This window comes from Stenella coeruleoalba (assembly GCF_951394435.1).
Source record: "Stenella coeruleoalba genome assembly, chromosome: 1".
Taxonomy (NCBI): Eukaryota; Metazoa; Chordata; class Mammalia; order Artiodactyla; family Delphinidae; genus Stenella; species Stenella coeruleoalba.
Window position 1 is genome coordinate 24,720,026 of NC_137169.1, and position 17,954 is coordinate 24,737,979.

At 57.1% G+C, this 17,954-nt stretch overlaps 1 protein-coding gene across 2 annotated transcripts; it reads left to right on the forward strand.

The window, feature by feature from the left end:
• Positions 1–6,665: 6,665 nt before the first annotated feature.
• Positions 6,666–16,582, forward strand: TINAGL1 (tubulointerstitial nephritis antigen like 1). Of its 2 annotated transcripts, XM_079915021.1 has the most exons (12): positions 6,666–6,736; positions 7,263–7,574; positions 8,508–8,571; positions 12,267–12,359; positions 12,577–12,691; positions 13,976–14,099; positions 14,188–14,338; positions 14,467–14,656; positions 14,767–14,812; positions 15,086–15,209; positions 15,956–16,001; positions 16,108–16,582. In XM_079915021.1, the coding sequence occupies exons 2-12, from the start codon at positions 7,271–7,273 to the stop codon at positions 16,246–16,248; spliced, it is 1,398 nt and encodes a 465-aa protein (XP_079771147.1). In that variant the 5' UTR covers positions 6,666–6,736; positions 7,263–7,270; the 3' UTR covers positions 16,249–16,582. The 2 variants fall into 2 exon arrangements, with proteins under 2 accessions (XP_079771147.1, XP_079771148.1); XM_079915022.1 differs by lacking the exon at positions 7,263–7,574 and having other exon boundaries at positions 6,672–6,736.
• The last annotated feature ends 1,372 nt before the right edge of the window (positions 16,583–17,954 follow it).

The window sequence follows — 17,954 nt, forward strand, 5'->3', positions numbered from 1 at the left end:
CAAGGGCTTTACGCTAAGTCATATAATTCTTGCGACTACCCCGCAGGTGGGGACTGCTTTAGTGTCTTCATTTTACACGTGGATAAACTGAGGCACAGAGAGCTTCAGAAAACTGCCCCGGGATTCCTGGTCCCTGAGAAGTGGAGCCGGGATTTGAACCTACTCCATCTGGCTGCCAAGTCTGTGCTCTGGACCTTGATGTTAGGCTCTGTCACTGCCGATGAGTCTTTGAACCACTTCTTGATAAGTCAATTCTGTCTGAGCCCGTTTGTTCTGCTTTTGCCAGTACGAGCTGCTTGGTGCTGGTTCTGTCTGCAAACAGACTTGAATTTGGCCCATTCTGATTGACCCACAGATCTCAGGCCTCACAGAGCCTAGAAGGGGAAGACCACTATATTAGTTTCTTGGGGCTGCTGGAACAAACAGCCACAGATTTGACTGCTTAAAATGGAAACGTGGGGCTTCCCTGGTGGCGCAGTGGTTGAGAGTCCGCCTGCCGATGCAGGGGACACGGGTTCGTGCCCCGGACCGGGAAGATCCCACATGCCGCGGAGCGGCTGGGCCCGTGAGCCGTGGCCGCTGAGGCTGCGCGTCCGGAGCCCGTGCTCCACAACGGGAGAGGCCACAACAGTGAGAGGCCCGCGTACCGCAAAAAAAAAAAAAGGAAATGTATTTTCTCACGGTCTGGAGGCCAGAAGTTCAAAACCAAGGTGTCAGCAGGGCCATTCTCTCTCTGGAGGCTCAAGGGGAGAATCTGCTTCTTGCCTCCTCCAGCTTTTGGTGGCTCCACGTGTTCCTTGGCTTGTGGCCGCATCACTCCAATCTCTGCATCCATGGTCACATGGCTTCCTCCTCTTCCTCTGTGTGTCTCTTATAAGGACATTTGTCAGTGGATTTAGCACACCTCCAACCCACCCCCACCCCAGATATTCAGGATGATCTCATCTCAAGATCTTTATCTGCAAAGACTCTGTTTCCAAATAAGGTTACAGCCACAGGTTTTAGGAATTAGGACTTGGACATATCTTTTGGGGGGGCTCCATTCAACCTATTACAACCAACTAGGGTCACATCACAGCATTTCCCCCTGAGAACCTAGCACTTAAAAGTGACTCTTTCTATCAGATTGGGTTTTTACCCAACCTTTAGGGCTTTATTACTTTCTGCTTAGGGATTAAAAGGCAAAAGTGTTCAATGTGCTTGCAGCCACGGAAGAACCTCTTGTACTTTTCAAGACCCATTTATTAATATTCCTGGCCGGGAAAATCAGGAATTCCTGGAAACACCAAGCAAGGTGTGGAAATGTTTCTGTAAATAGGCACCGGAAGACAGAACCCACTTTCTAAGATGTTTGCTGATGATAACACCAAGCTTACTGTTCCCTGGGGAGCTCTCTTTAGTGAAAGTAATGCTGAATCGAAGGAGGGCAGATAATTAAGAGATGAGGGGGAGCCATTAATCCCCCCCAAAAATCTCCACACTCCTGGCCCAGGGTTGAAAGAAGCTAGTCATTTAGATAAAGATAGAGATGAAGAAATGGTGTCGTTACTCACCAAATAGACCTTGCAAGGAAGCAGCACTCGGGCCACTTTGTACTCAACTGGCCCCAGCACCAATAAACAGAAATATAACAGAAAAAGGAAAGCTCTGTTTCTCTTTTCTGCATTTCCCCACTTGCACCCATAGCTGACGACCATGTACACTACCGGCTGTGAGAGTCAACTTAGTCCTTGGACAGTTTTGGCATGTGCAGAGGCTTCAGGGAGTGGGCTCAAGGTCCTGCTCTGCCCCTACCAGCTGTGTGACCTTGGGCAAGCCAGAAAGTCTTCCTGAGTCTTGACTTTCCCATCTGCCCTGATTTCATAGGATTACCTGGGGAAAGGCCCACGTTTGGTACTTGCCGTATATGGCAGAAAACACACGAGCAAACAGACTGGCCGGCCAGGGTCATTCCAAATTCATGGTCAGCAACTTCGAATGGTCACTCCGCACTGCCGGAAATCCTACTCTGTTTCTTTAGTGGGCTTGACTGTGATAACTATTTCACATCTAATCCTTGATCCTCCGTCCCCTCCTCTTTTCCTGTCTCACTTTGGCTGCAACTTGCTTCCACTCCATTGGCAAAATAGAAACCATCAGAGGAGGTCCCTCGGCTTTGCACGGCTGATTCTACAAATCCACCTCCTCTTCTGCCTCTCAGATGATTGTCCCTGCTCCCGTCAAACGCCAGCTCTCTCCTCCTGTGCTCCGGGTCCCCTCCCTCTTACTTTAGCAAGGATTTTGATCTTGGGAAATCCCCTCTCTCTGTATCATCAGTTCCTCCCCAGCTCCTTGCCATCAGCATAGAGATACGATGTTATAGTATCCATATTTGGACAAAACTCTCCCTTCACCCTCCTTATTTCCTTCCAACCAAAGCCCCATTTCTCAGCTTCCCTTTGCATTAAAACGTTCTAAAAAGTTGCCAGTGGTTGTTCTCTCTGGTTCATCGGCTCCCATTTGCAGTCCCACCCCTGCCATTCAGCTTCCATCCTCATTCTTCCACTAAGACTGCTCCGTCAAGGCTGCCCCGAGGTGCTTGCTGCCACATCTAGTGGACACATCTCTGTCCTCGGCTTACTCGACCTTTCCGCAGCATTCCACACAGGCAGCTCCCCTCCTAGGTCTTGAAGCACTCTCTTCCCCTGGCTTCCTGACAGCTCTCTCACCTGGGCTCCCCCTTCCTCCCTGGCCAATCCTGCTCAGTCTACTGTACCCTCTCCTCCTCTCTGCCCAGCTCCTGATATAGGAGTGTCCCCAGGCTCTGTCCTCCCGCTTTTCCATTCTGAGCCCGAAACCAGCCTAGGTCACACAGTCTCTGTGCATCCAGCTGGTCCCCAAGCCTGCCCAGACTCCAGGAAGGGGAACAGCAGAGAATTTGGGACCATCCTCAACCCACCAGGTAGAAAACCGGAAGTCCTCCTCAATTCCTCCCCTCTCTCACCCATCACCTCTGACCCTCCAGCAAGTCCACAGTAGGTCCCCAACAAGCCTGCTTCTCATGATCTCCACAGCCCCCAGCCTCGTTCAGGCCTCAGCATCTCTAGCCTGGGTCACACCATCACCTTCTACCTGGGCCGCCTGATTCCACTCTTACACTGTAGTCATCTGGTCTCTACAGAGCAGGCAGAGTGGGTTTTTGCACGTGTGAATCAGATTATTTCACTGCCACGTTGAAATCTCTTTAGTGCTCAGAAGACAATTCAAGCTCCTAATTACAGCCTGAGGGTCCTGCGTGATGGGCCACGCAGCGTACCTCCCAGCCTCAAGTTGCTCCTCTGCCCACCTCGTTCACTGTAGAGTGGCCACTCTGGGTTTCCTTCTGTGTCTCAAACAGACCGATTTGTGCCCGGCCTCTTGCTCATGCTGGCCCGGCTTCCTGGAACATCCTCTAGGAAGGGCTGCCTCCTTCTCATCCTTCAGCCTCAGCTCAAATGCCATCTCCTCTCTGAGACCCCCTTGACCATCACATCACTCCAGGTTCCCACGCCATGTGCACGGCTTCATAACACTCAGCATCTAGCACAGAGCCTGGCACATAGTAAGTGCTCAATAAATACTTGTGGAATAAATAAGAAAAATCAAACAGGAAAGCATTCCACGGCTCAGTACAACAGACTTCCACATGGCCCCGAATCTCATCTCCCACAAGCTCCAGCATGCTACGGCAGCGCCGCATTTTGCCACACAGCCCTGCGGGCAGTGCTTTGATAACAACAGTCCAACAGGCCCCAGGAAGCCCGACATGTCACGACAGGGCCCAACACGGAAAACATTAGGCCTGGCCTGGATCTCAGACTCAGCTCCAGGTATCACTGCTCCAAGCTCTGGATGTGTCCAGCTGACCACAGGGGCCCACAAGGGACCCCCAGCCCTAGCTGTGGTGCCGACTGGGACCCAAACATCTGAGCCCCCATGCCTCAGGTGGTGGGTAGTCGGCCACAGACCTGGGTTGAGCACAGTACAATGGGTCTTTGTCTTCCCAGGAGGCCCTGCTCAGCCTCCAGAGGAGAGTGGTCCATTCTGAGCACCCAGAGCAGCTGGGGAAGGGGGAGGTGGGGGAGGGGTAGCACTGGACTCCTGGGGAGAGGAGAGGAGGCCCAGGTCTCTGTTCTGCTGTGCAACCTTGGGCATGTCACTGCCTCTTTTTAGCTTCGCCTCCCTTTTGTAGAAAGAAAAGAGCATCAAAGGGCCTCTAGGGAGCATCTGAGTACAGATGGGAAACCAAGGCCCAGAGAGAGGCAGTGTCTACCCAGGGTCACAAGTGAGGGAGGTCAGAGTCACTTCGGAGCCCCAGGCCACCTGCCTCCCAAGGAAGCCAAACGGCTCAGAGGGTAAGGCCTGCTGCTATCTCCTCACCTGTTGCTCTGCCCTAGGCCCTTGGACAAGAATAAAGACAGAGAGTGAGTCACCAGGAAGGAGAGGGGCCATGGAAAAGGAAAGTGGGTTTCCAGCCCCTCCCCCAGAGCCCTGCCCTTTTCCTTTCCTCTTTGGCCAAGCAAGCCAGTGAGTCACAAGATTCCACTGGGGCGGGCTCAGTGCCAAGCTCAGTAATGACGAGGGACCTCGGAGCCATGCTTTTGGCTCTGCTCTCTTTCCCTACTCTGTGTTCCTGTCTCCTTTGCATGGACAGACAGGCAGGCAAGGACAGGCAGATAGCTAAAACCCGTGAACAGACACGAACAGGCACCTACACAGACGCACAGACTCCTAGCAAGACAGACACCGAGTAGCTAGGCAGACACAGACAGGGACAGTCACACAGCTATACAGAGCGACACACAAGCCAACGAGCACACAAATACAGGCAAACAGCACACTGATGGGCATGACAGACAAACCCATGACCACACAGAGGCAACATCCAGACAGATGTGCAGGCACGTAAGACAGGTAACAGAGAGAGAAGCAGACTCAGACACACTCCAGCAGAATCACCTCACAGACCCAGATACACGTACGACACTGACAACATGGGTGGCCTACAGGGGGTGGTTTGGGGCAAAGAACAGGCCAGATGCCCCTGGGCCAGCCCCAAGCCGCAGAACCACACTGAAACTGACTCATGAAAGTGGGTTCTCTGGGCATGAACTCTTCTGAAGGCAGCCTCCATCTCCTTCCCAATATGAGGGGCCCACCTTGCAGTAAGATGAATGGAGGTTAGACATGGAAAGGGCCTTCCCGACCAGGAGGGTGTTGAGACCTGCAGTGGGTGACTAAGGGTGATGGGGGAAAGGAGTGGAGTGGTGGTAGGTAGGGAGCCTGCATCCTGGCTGTGTGCCCTTGGGCAGCCCTGTCCTTCTCAGCCTCAAGTGTCTCATCTAGGTTCTGTCCTCCAGGGTCCCCGCAGGGAGCAGATGGCCAGCTCCTGTGAGTGTTCCCGCCAACACTGGGGCTCCAGGACATTACTCCTCCATCCTCCGCACATGCACCCAGGGCAGGATTCCCTCGTTGACTCCCTGCCCAGTACCCCCTGGCAGGGGGTAACCCAGTCAACGCAGTCACAGATGCCCATTGTCCTGGTCCCTCCCCTCCCCCTGGGGCTGGCCAGCTGAGGATGCCCCAAGGCTGGGGGAGGGGTGCAGGGAGGTCAGAGAGAGGGCAAAGGGAATCCCCATACTTGAAGCTTCCCTCACCTAGAGGCAGCTGTGAGGCTCAGGCCAGGGATGGGGGGATCGGTCCAGGTGGAGTCTCTTTCATCCTCCCGCGGTTAGAATCCTCTGGCCCGGACCCAAACTGTTGAAAGAGAGGGGACTGCGCGATGGGGAGGTAAGAGGTGATGGGCAGGCCTGGCGGGACAGAAGCCCCATTGTTTGGGGCCCAGGCCAGCCTGGGCAAAGGCAGGGTTTATAACCAGGGCAGGAAGGGGGGGCTCTGCAGGGGGCGCCAGCTGGCAGGGCTCTTCCTTTGGACCCTGGATGGGGGACAGGTGCCGAGCACGATGCCCCCTGGAGGGGTTGATAGAGGCAGCAGTGTTTGGCGAGGTGCCGGAACTGAGTGGGGAGGGCGGACGCAAAGAGGGGTCTCAGGGCAGGGAGGCAGCTCCCACCCCACACCCACCCCGCCCCCTCGGGAGGATGAGCAGCCCAAGGGTCCTAAATCATCCTCCTCCAGATTCCAGTCATTCCTGGGAACGGAGGCGGCTTGGGGCGGCTCCAAGCCCGGGGGGGCGGGGGGGGCACTGTGAAGAGCGGTGTGCATGGCTGTCTTTATTACTGAGGGGTCACGGGGCGCTTAGAGATTTTTGCCGCCCACACTCTCCCCATCATTTCCCAAACTTAGGTCCCAAACTCGGAGCTCTGCTGCCCCCTATCTTCCCTTGTCCGGGCGAGCCCCTCAGCCCCACGGCGAAGCCCACTGGGCAGTTCTTTCCAGTGTCACACCACAGTTGTTCCTGCTTCGGTTGGAGTTCCGCCCCTAAGGGAACGGCTTCCACCGGAGACCCAACAAGGTCAGTCACGTGCTCACGGTCCCTCTCACTAGTCCCAATTTCGGAGTTACGGCGGGCCTATTCCAGGTGCAAAAGAGCCGGGGCCCCTCCCTCCCGCCGCCGGGGCCGGGGCGGCGCGCAGGGCGGGGCGGTACAAAAAGCAATCCCGCCCCGCGTTCCTCACTTGACTTTGAGTGTCCGGCGGTCGCAGGAGCGGGAAGGCGGAGGCGAGTAGGGCAGCCGGGCTCAGCCCACACCCCTCACCAGGTAGGGACGCTCCCCTGCTCAGAGGGGAGACGGTGTAGACAGAAGGAACAGAGAGCATGAGGGGCCAGGTGGAGGGACCAAGACAGGTGACAGAGAGGGAGAGTGGAGGGGGGCAGAGGGGCACAGAGAGAGGGACACGTGAGGGCACAAAGTCAGGGACCCCCATCAAGGACGGAGGCTGAGGGAAGCACAGGGATCCAGAACAGGAGGAGAGCCCGGGTGCGAAGCATGGGTGTTGAGTGGGGAGCACCAAGGATGCCACCATCCCCACCTCCTGTCCTTGAAGGTGCCCCCGCAGGTCAGGGAGGGGCTCCATTTCTTGCCTAAGCCCCTTCCCCCGGTAAGCCAGGGCACGTAAACTGTGGCTTCTCGCCCCTGTCCTGCTTGGGGACACAGGAATCAGGGTCCCTGCTGGAACCCCTTGGACTCACAGCCCCAGGAAGCTGGGAGATCAGTCCCTGGGGTGCCAGGGAATCTCTGTTGCCCACCACTTCTGACCCCTGAATTCTGCCCTCCCTGGGCCCAGGAGGCACCATGTGGCGATGTCCACTGGGGCTGCTGCTGCTGCTGGCTGGCGAGTTGGCCCTGGGTGCCCAGCGGGGTCGTGGGCGCCGGGAGCTAGCACCGGCTCTCCACCTGCGGGGCATCCGGGATGCGGGTGGCCGGTACTGCCAGGAGCAGGACCTGTGCTGCCGCGGCCGCGCCGATGACTGCGCCCTGCCCTACCTGGGTGCTACCTGTTACTGTGACCTCTTCTGCAACCGCACCGTCTCCGACTGCTGCCCTGACTTCTGGGACTTCTGCCTCGGCGTGCCACCCCCCTTTCCCCCCATCCAAGGTGGGCACCAGACGGCCAGGGGTGGGTCGCTTTGTCAAGCCCAAACTCAGCCAGGCTCAGGAGCAAGGCTGATGCATTGACATTTCCAGGGGGAGGCTTTGTAGAATCTGGGAAAGAGACCCTGCCCCTCTCTCTGCGCTTCCGGGAAGTCCCCACTCTGGTCTAACTTGAATCTCTCCAGTAAGATGGAAAAAGAAGAGCCTCGGTCTGTGGGATTTTAAGTTGGCCCAGGAGAAGGGCAGCCTCCTGCCCTTTCTCCCAGTCCTGCCTGTCTCCATATTCTGGACTTAGAAGGTTCTGGCCACACCTGCTGACTCACCCTCAGACTGATAAAGCACACAGGGGTTGGTCAGCGTCATCTTAACAATTCCTCTGCCTTTGCTCAGGATCCTCTACCCCTGAGATGGCTGGTCATACCTGGGAGGTGGGTTAAGTCTGTTCCTGCTCTCAGCTCTCACCACCATCCACTCGCCCTTATGCAAGAGGAGAGTCACTTGAATTCTTTCCCACAATTCCATGGCGCTGCGGGTGTGAGACTGCACACCTGGGTTGTCACCCCAAAGTGCTGTGTCATCTTAGGGGAGTCACTTACCTTCTCTGGGCTTTGGCTTCCCCATACCCCTCCCACTCCCCATCTCCAAACCCCTACTCATTTAAATGGCATAGGATCTAAGGAATGTTGTGGAGGGCATCCAAGAGAAGCAAGAGGGATCCGGGTCGGAGTCACTGAAGAACTTCCCAAGTAGCAGTTGGTGTGTGACCCTGTAGGAGATGTCTTAAGTTATAGCTTGGCTTTAGTTGCAGTGAGGGCGGGTGTGTGTGCGTGTGTGCGTTTGGGAGGGTTCGGGACACCTGACCTCTGAGGACCTGGCCATCTCAACCCGTCGTCTCTGGTCTTGGCTCCACGTCTCTGTCTGACTTTCCTCCCACCAGGATGCATGCACAGGGGTCGCATCTATCCAGTCCTGGGAACCTACTGGGACAACTGTAACCGTTGGTGAGTGTTGGGGGCTTGCCTTGTGGGCTTTGTGGAACAGACTTGATTCAAACCCTATCCCTGTCACTCACTTGCTGGGGGCAAGGCCTTTCCCTTTTCTGAGCCTCAGTTTCCTCATCTGTAACATGGGAATTTTTACACGGACCATGTCAACTTCTGTACCAGCATTCCAGCAGCAGTCCCCAGGAGCAGTCAACCACGGATGCCCAGCTCCAGGTGCAGCCCCTCCTGCCTGGGGCTAGGCTACCGCCCCTCCCAACCTTTCTCCCTGTCACGGGAGAGTCCAAGAAGGGGGCGCCAGGAAGGAAACCTCCGACTGCAGCATCCGTTGCCCTGGACCGGATGAGGGTCAGGGATGGCTGAGCTGGCAGCCAGCCAGACTGTAGCAGGGCCTTCCCTGGAATGTGGCCCCTCCTCCTCCCCCAACCCTCCCCACCATTCCCAGTAGGAGGACGAAGGGGTTGGGGTGCCCCCCTACCCTAATCTGAGGCCTGAGATGGGAGGTGCGAAGCCTTGAATGCCTTAATGGAAATAATGGGGACCCTAAGACTTAGAGGAGGAGGCCCTGCACCCACTCCACCCCATGCCCTGGGACTGAGAGGGCCCCAGGGAGGAGGAAACTTTTTGGAATGCATTACGCATAAGCTGTTTCCATTGCCTCACTGGCGTGAGGGGTGCCTGGGTCACAGTGAGAGTGGGGACTCGTGCATTTTAGCGTGTGTCTGGGTGACAGAGCATGTGTGTGTGTGCATGCTTTGAGCGTGTGTGACCTGTGTGTGTGTTTCAAAAGGTGGAGCATGCTTGCATGATTCTGCTGTTACTGATAGGATGCCTCTGGACATTGAGGGGTTAACACTCTCTCTCGGTCCCTTCCCTAGGGCCTGGCCACCCGGGCCCCCTCTGGAATGCTGGGACCTGCTGCCACCAGTCCTGCCTAGACCTGCTTGGACAGCCCTGGGGGGCAAAGAGGGAGGTGGCAGGAAAGGACTGACCAAGCCACTGCCCTCCCAGGCCAGTTCTGGCTGCGTTCCCTGCACTTGACACATGAGGGAGGGTGTGGGACGGTGTCTGTGGGCCTCCCAGGCTCTGTGAGCCCTCGAGGATGCTTTCGAGAGTCAGAGGGGGAAGGGAAGGACGAAAGCCTCCCTGAAAGTGCCCCCGCAGCTCCTGGGGCTGGAGATCCCAGCCATACTGGGTCCTCGTCCCCTTGAGGCTCCTTAAAAGGCAACAAGGGAGGCGGGAGCCTTGGGCGGGCTTGAAAGGATGCAGTTTAGCATCTTGTCGTAGCAGAGTTAGGAGCTTGTAAAAGCACTATAGAACTCATAGAATCCAACTGTTCAGTCGACACCTGTTAGAGACCTACTATGTGCCAGGTGCTGTGCTGGGCCAAGGAGATGCAGCCAGAATGCGGCAGACAGTCCTCGTCCCTGCACTGGTGCCTCTAGTCTAATGGTGACACAAATAATAAACCTGTCATTACAACGCTACAGGTGTGATGGGGGGAAAAGAGGTTATTGGGGGACCCTAGTTTAGAGTGGGGTGGGGGCGAGGGAAGGCTACTCAGGAAGGGATATTTATGCAGATACCAGGGAGATGAGAGCATGAGTGGCCCAGGCCCAGAAGGAGGGAACATGGGGGGAAATGGCTTGTGGAACGGCCAGGAGGTGGGACCGAGCTCATTGCAGCTGGAGCTGTGAAATGGGGAGAGAGGCCCCGAGGAGGGGCAGGCCGCGTCCCGTGGGTCTCATGAGCTGTGCCAAGGATTTTGCATTTTGCTCTAAGTGTCGTGCACAGCCATTTGGGGAGCACACAGTCTGATTTGTGTTGTTCAAAGATCTCTCTGGCTTTAAGAGAGGGGTGTGTGTATTGGGCGGAGGGAATCACAATGAAGCAGGGAGCCTGGTTAGGAAGCCACTGCCGGGGGTGGGGGGGGGGGTCCAGGTGAGAGGGGATAAGGGGCCAGAGTAGGGTGGTGGTGGTGGAGGGGTGAGAGGCAGGTGGATTCGGAGTCTTTCATGACCGGCTCATAGGGCAGGCTGGTGGTAGGTGGGTCTGGGTGAGGGGCAGGCGGTAGGGGAGACACCACGGACCACATGGAGTTCTGGCTTGAACAGTTGGGTAGGTAAGGTGCCGTTTTCTGAGTTGAGGATGTTAAGGGAGGAACAGGTTTGGGGGAAGATAGTTTGGCCATTCTGAGATGCCTTTCACACACCCAGAGGAGCTGTCAGGAGGCCAGCTGGATATGAGTCTGAAACTCAAGGGGGTGGGGAGTTGGGGTTCCTGTAATGAGAACAATCACGGAAGATAACAATTCTTGAGCACATCACATGGTCCAGGCCCTGGGCTGAGTACTTTGCAAGCTTGCCTTTTAATCCCTGGAAGGTGGTACTATTATTATCCTCATTTTACAGACAACATTGAGGGAGAGTTTAAAATAACTTACCTAAGGTCACGTGACTAGTCAGCTAGACTCTGAACCCTGGATTCAATTCAGAATCCATCTCTTAATCACTTCACTGTACTGCCCCATTCATTCATTCGTTCATTCCACAAATATCTATTGGGTGGCTACTATGTGCTAGGTTTTGCTTTTAGGCACTGAAGGTATCAAACAGTACCTGCCCTCAAGGACCTTAGATTCTGTGAAGAAACAGGTATAGACAATATAAATAACTGAAGATATAATACGTCAGATAGTGATGACAGGCTGAGGAGAAAAGAAAACAGGGAAGCAGGGTAGGAAGGGTGGAGGATACTGAGTTAGGGTGGCCAGGGCAGGCCGCCCTGAGAAGGTGACATTTGAATAAGGACTTAGAAGAAGTGAGAGGGGCCATGAGGATGTTGGAGGAAGAACCGTGCAAAGGCCCGGGGGCAGGAGCACGGCTGGTGTCAACAGTCAGGACCAGCCTGGCTGGGACCTCAGGAACCAGGACGGGGACGAGGGGGTCAGAGAGGGGACAGGAGGACAGATCGTGCAGGGCCTTGTTGGCGCTGGAAGGACTTTGGCTCTTATTCTTGATGTGAAGCCAGTGGCAGGTTTTGGGCAGGGGAGTGGCATGATATGATTTGGGTTTAACAGGATCGCTTGGGCAGCTGTGTTAAAAATATACCGAAGCGGGGGAGGGGGGCACAGGGCAGAATCGAGGAGAACAGTGAGGAGGCTACAGCAGAATCCAACTGAAAGGTGATTGGACCATGGTGGCTACGGAAAAGAATGAGACATGGTTTGGATTCTGGATGTGTTTTTAAGGTAGAGTCAACACAGTTTGCCAATGAATCAGGTTAGCAAGTGAGAGAGGGCCCAGGGTGCCTCCCAGGCTTTTGGCCTGCACTCCAGGAGAGGACGGAGTGCCATTTTCGAGGACTGTGGCAGGCGCAGGCCTGGGGGTAGGGGGAGAACAGGAATTTGCTTTGGGATGTGGTGAGTGTGACCTGTTAGACACCCAGGAGGTGATGTGGTATAGCAGTAAGATCCTTGAATCTGGAGTTTAGGGAGAGATCTGAGAAGCAGATATAAACTTGTGAATCATAAATTTGAAATTGACATTTAAAGCCACCAGGCTGGATGGGATCATCTGGCGGTCCTCTCGTAGGTGCTGATGCAGAATTTCAGGCCCATGTTGACCTCTGAGGCCTCCTCCCTTCCAAGGATGCCCAGCACCACCTCACCTCTTCCTTTCCTCCTGTTCTTCCAGCACCTGCCAGGAGAAAGGGCAGTGGGAGTGTGACCAGGAGCCATGCCTGGTGGACGAAAACATGATCAAGGCCATCAACCAAGGCAACTATGGGTGAGAGGCCCTAAAAATGCCCCGAGTGGGCACACATGCACGTGCACACACATACACACGTATGTTCTGCCCGAGATGCATGTCCTGCCAGGCACACCCACACTCAGATCTTATTCATGTGTACATTTAGCTGGTAGGCATCTCTCCCACCCATGTGCGCATACCTCCAGGACCCCCAGCCTTGGCCGGTCTGTGACCTCCATCCCCTCTCTTTCAGGTGGCGGGCTGGGAACCACAGTGCCTTCTGGGGCATGACCCTGGATGAGGGCATTCGCTACCGCCTGGGCACCATCCGCCCGTCTTCCTCCGTCACCAATATGAATGAGATTCATGTAAGTCCATCCCTGCCCACAATCCTGCCATCTCCTCTTGGCCTACCACCCCAGGGACCCTGGCACCCTGTGCCCTGCTTCTCCAGGGGCCTAGGCCTGTCCCCCGCCAATAGGCTGTGTATCCCTGGACAAGGGACTCCCCTTCTCTGGGCCTTAGGTTTCTGCCTATAACAAGATATGCTGCACTGCAAGAACTGATGCTCAGATTCTGAGTTTTGTGGTCCCAGCGTCTGACCCTCCCTAGCTTCTCTGGCCTCTCCGGCTTGGGAAAAATGTCATTGGTCCCAGTATGGCTGGGTTAGGGCCCTAAGGGCCAGGAGGTCACCTTGGTATTTTGGGAAGGGAGGGACAGACACTCCTCCAGCTTTGGCCAGAGAGCAGCAATTCTCGGAAACGCCATCTCAGCAGAACCCCCAGGGAGGAGGGGATTTCACCCTTCCCACCAGTGGGACCCTCCAGAGGGAGAAATGAGAACCAGACCCAGAACAGTCAAAGGGCGAGGAAGGGGGCTTGAGCGGGACACATGCCGGAGGCTCCTTCCATCAGTGGCCGGCAGGGAGGAGGCAGTGACTGGCCAGAGCGGCCCTCCCTGCAGAGGGAGCTCAGCTCAAGGCTGAGGTGACCAGACCCTGCCCCTGCCCTTACTCCCCTGGGCCTCCGGCTATTTTCTGCCTCCTGCTGTTTGCCTTGGCAGCCTGCCCAGTCACGGGACCTTACTGCTTCTTCCCTCCCCTGCCCTTTGGGGCCTGAAGCCCAAGGTCCTGGTGGGAAGAAGGATGTAGCAGATCAGAAGGTACAGAGGAGGAAAGAGGCCGGGGTTGAGGATGGAAAGTGGCCCGACCGCTTCCCTATTCCTGGCTTCAATTGCCTCACCTGTAAAACAGGACTAGTCGCCCCCCACCTGACACTAGAGAGGCACTAAATGGTGCCTGGGTCTTCCTCTGGGTCACCGTGGAGGTTGCTGCACTCTCTCAGCAACAGAGGGCTCAAGATTAAACTGCAGAAGGCCCTGGACTTTTTTTTTTAACATCTTTATTGGAGTATAATTGCTTTACAGCGGTGTGTTAGTTTCTGCTGTGTAACAAAGTGAGTCAGCTATGCATATACACACATCCCCATATCTCTTCCCCCTGGCGTCTCCCTCCCACCCTCCCTATCCCACCCCTTTAGGTGGTCACAAAGCACCGAGGCCCTGGACTCTTGGGAGACCTCCAATGCCTAGGGCCCCTGAGGGGAAGTCTGGGGCAGAGGCAGGAGGCAGACAGAGTGACCTTTTCCTTGCAGACAGTGCTGGGCCCAGGGGAGGTGCTGCCCAGAGCCTTCGAGGCCTCTGAGAAGTGGCCCAACCTGATCCACGACCCTCTTGACCAGGGCAACTGTGCAGGCTCCTGGGCCTTCTCCACGGCAGGTATGTTCAAGAGCAGGGGCTGGCCAGGTGGGAAAGGAGGGCAAAGGCCTGAGCCCCCTGACAGCCCCTCTACCTCCCCTCCCACCAGCCGTGGCCTCTGATCGAGTCTCAATCCATTCTCTGGGGCACATGACACCTGTCCTGTCACCCCAGAACCTGCTGTCTTGTGACACGCACAACCAGCAGGGTTGCCGCGGTGGGCGACTTGACGGTGCCTGGTGGTTCCTGCGCCGTCGAGGGTGAGCAGCAAGGGGGTAGGGAAGAGGGCATGAGGTGGGGGTCTTAGGAAGGGAGAGCCTGCAGGAAGGGCCTGGGCCAGGCTGCCCCATGCCCACTCTGTCCCCGCTCCCTCCTGCTGCCCCTGCAGGGTTGTGTCTGACCACTGCTACCCGTTCTCGGGCCATGGGTGGGACGAGGCTGGCTCCGCACCCCGCTGCATGATGCACAGTCGGGCCATGGGTCGGGGCAAACGGCAGGCCACCGCCCGCTGCCCCAATAGCTATGTCCATGCCAATGACATCTACCAGGTCACTCCTGCCTACCGCCTCGGCGCCAACGTAAGTCTGCACTTGGGTGAGGGGGCAAAGGCAGGAGAGCTGGAAGGTTGGCCGAAGGCTTGAGCCTCGCGCCTGATGGATACTCTCCTCCCCACCCCCTCACCCTCCAGGAGAAGGAGATCATGAAGGAGCTGATGGAGAATGGCCCTGTCCAAGGTAAATGCCCGTCACCCTGCCCCCTGATTCCAGAAGCTTGTGCCTGCTTGACCCTGGGCACAGAGGCACAGGCGGTCCGTGCAGCATTGAGCAGCAAGTCCATGGGGGCCAGGAGCGGGAAAAACCATGTCCCTTCCCCAGGAGCAGCACCTGGAGGGGGCACTTAGAGTCTTGGTACCAGAGGCCCCGGGGCCTGGGCACGCATGTCCAGGCTTGGGTATCAGTGCCTGTGCTGATGGGCTGAGCCAGCCCCATTTTGACCTCTGCCCACAGCCCTCATGGAGGTGCATGAGGACTTCTTCCTGTACCAGAGCGGCATCTACAGCCATACACCAGTGAGCCTTGGGAGGCCGGAGCAATACCGCCATCATGGGACCCATTCGGTCAAGATCACAGGGTGAGGGGCTTGGTGGGCAGGGGGGTTGGGGGCAGCAGGGCTTGCACTGGGGCCTCTGAGTCTGCCTTGAGTCCTTACCACCTCTCCGCAAAGCTCCATTTCATAGGGGAGGAAACCGAGACTCAAAAAGAGGAGGTGCTTGCCCTGGGTCACACCGAGAGTTAGGGGCCTTTCAAGGTGTTCTAGAACTCTTCCTTCCTTACACACTGGGAAGACTAACTCCAAATGAAATACAGACAAGGATTCAAGAGTTGCTCAACCTCTCCCCAGCTCAGCACCTGTCCCAGCTCTGCCTGACTCACTCCCCCAGCCCTCAGTTTCCCCAGCTGATATAAGAGGCAATGCTAGGGTCACTGATTTCAATAGTCCGACCAATGAAATGTACTTTGCACATACACACCGCCCCCTGCCCCCCATCCCCCACCAGGTGAGGAGGGAGGGCAGGCAGATGTATGAGGTCCCAGAGAACTGGTCGCTGGGATGTGGATCCCTGGAGGGTGGAGGCCCAGTTTCCCTCCTTTTCTGCTTCCCCCTCCAGCTGTCCTTTTGGGACCGTCCCCACACCGGGCACAGGTGCATGGAATTAGAGATGTGGAGATTGAGGGAGGTGCAGAGAGGGACAGAGAGTCCTGAGGGTGCACCCAAGTCACCAATGGCAACAGGGGCCTGGGCAGGGAAGGCCGCGGGGCGGGAGCTCCTGAAAGCAGGTGAATCAGCGCCCTTCCCCCTCCGGCTCTGCCCCGCAGGTGGGGGGAGGAGACGCTGCCCGACGGAAGGACGCTCAAGTACTGGGTGAGTCCCTGCGCCGCGTGCCCTGCGGCCGCTGTCACCTTCCCCCGGCCTCCTGTCCTCTTCCCCCACTCCAATTCCCCTCCTCACGGCTCCTTCTCATTCCCAGACGGCGGCCAACTCCTGGGGCCCAGCCTGGGGAGAGAGGGGCCACTTCCGCATCGTGCGCGGCGCCAACGAGTGCGACATCGAGAGCTTCGTGCTGGGCGTCTGGGGCCGCGTGGGAATGGAGGACATGGGTCACCACTGAGGCCGCGGGCACCACGCCGGGAAGAGCCCTCTGTGGGGCAGCAGCCCCCGCCCGCCCGCCCGACGGAGCTCCGGGCCCCAGGGGCCTAATCCTCGCGCGCGAGGGTTCCGCTGACGCAGCGCCCGACTTGGGAGCCTCGGACAGGCGAGGCTGGCGGAGCCCCCAGACCTCCCAGCGGGGGCCGGGTAGGGCCTGGCCGGGAAGGAGCAAGACCACCGAAGCTAGGACACCCCCTTCTCCGGCCCCACCACTCCACCCCACCCTTGTACTCCTATTTCTCAAAGATATTTATTTTTCTTCTCACTGTTTTAAAATAAAAACAAAGTATTGATAACTATGTATCTTGGAACTTCTGGACGTGGAGACCAAGGCCAGAGTTTGGGTGGCATATGGTTAGACAGCAGAAAGGACTGCCTAAGGCCATGCTGGTTGGCGGGGGTGGGGGGTGGGGTGGACCAGAAATCTTAGCCTCAGTTCAGCCCTAATTGTCAGTGGCCCTGGACACTGACCCACTTGGAGGTGGGGCATGGATGGCATGGCTTTTGGCCCCTAGAGAGTCGTGGGCCCGTGAGAACCACTTCTCAGACGCTGAGTCAGCGCCGCCTGAGGCGGGGGAATCCAACCCACCAATCAGCAGAACTGGTGCCAGTGCCCAGCAGGCAAGGGGGGCACAGCCCCACAGAAGCTGGAGCCTCTGTCTCTGCAGATCAGCCTCTCCAAGCCACCCAGGCAAAGGGGACCCCCCCTGCTTCCCCTACCCCTAGGCCAGGCTGGGCCTGCCTCTCTGAGCCCTCTCCCTCCCCCACCTCCCCATGCTCCCAGTGCCTGGAGAATTAAGTCCAGGCCTCGGCCCGGCATTCAAGGCCATCAGGACCCACCCCACCAGCCTCCTCACCAGCTTCTTCACCCAGTGCCCAGGCGACTCCAGAGTCCTCACTGCTCGCTAATGTCCAGTACACACGCAGACCACTGGGCATTTGCACATGCCGCTCTCAGTCCAAATGCCCTTCCGTTCCACCCCCTCCCCTGTCCCACTGCTGTTTCAAAGCCAACTCCAGGGTTTCTTCAATCAGACAGTACTGGTGGAGAGTAACTGATGTGCCAGGTGCCGTGCAAGGGACCCATGAGTCCCCAAACCACCGCAACCCAACTTAGCATGGCTTAGACACCCCCTCCCTGAGCTCATCTGCATCTTGCCCTTTCACCAGTATTTCACGTATCCTTCTTATGCTGGAAGTTCCTGGAGGGCAGCGACTGGGTCTGGTTCATTGATGAGTCCTGGTACCCACACCTGTACACTGGATAAGGTGGTGTTACTGTTTGTGGAATGGTTGAATGAATATAACCCGTTCTTCCCCCCCATTCCCTTCTCAAGACTCCCTCCTCAGCCCACCCCTCTAGGCACCGAGGCTGTGCCTGGTGATGGGGCCTCCCATGGCAGGAATCCTCCTTGCCCCCACCCCCAGCTGAACAGGAAGGCAGGGGAGCCAGAGTCGCTGAGCAGAGGCAGCAGGGAGGTCTGTCCCCTGGCAGGCAGCCCCTCAGGGCCAGCCTTGTCGCCCGGGCTGCTTGGGCATCACCTGAAAGGAATGCGGGGTGACCGATAAGCCGCTGCCTTTGTTTCATTTCCTGTTTGCTAGGACGTCCCGAGCCGGCTCCCCTGGCTGGCCCGCCTGTCCCCAAGGAGCCAAGGCTGGCCCGGGGCC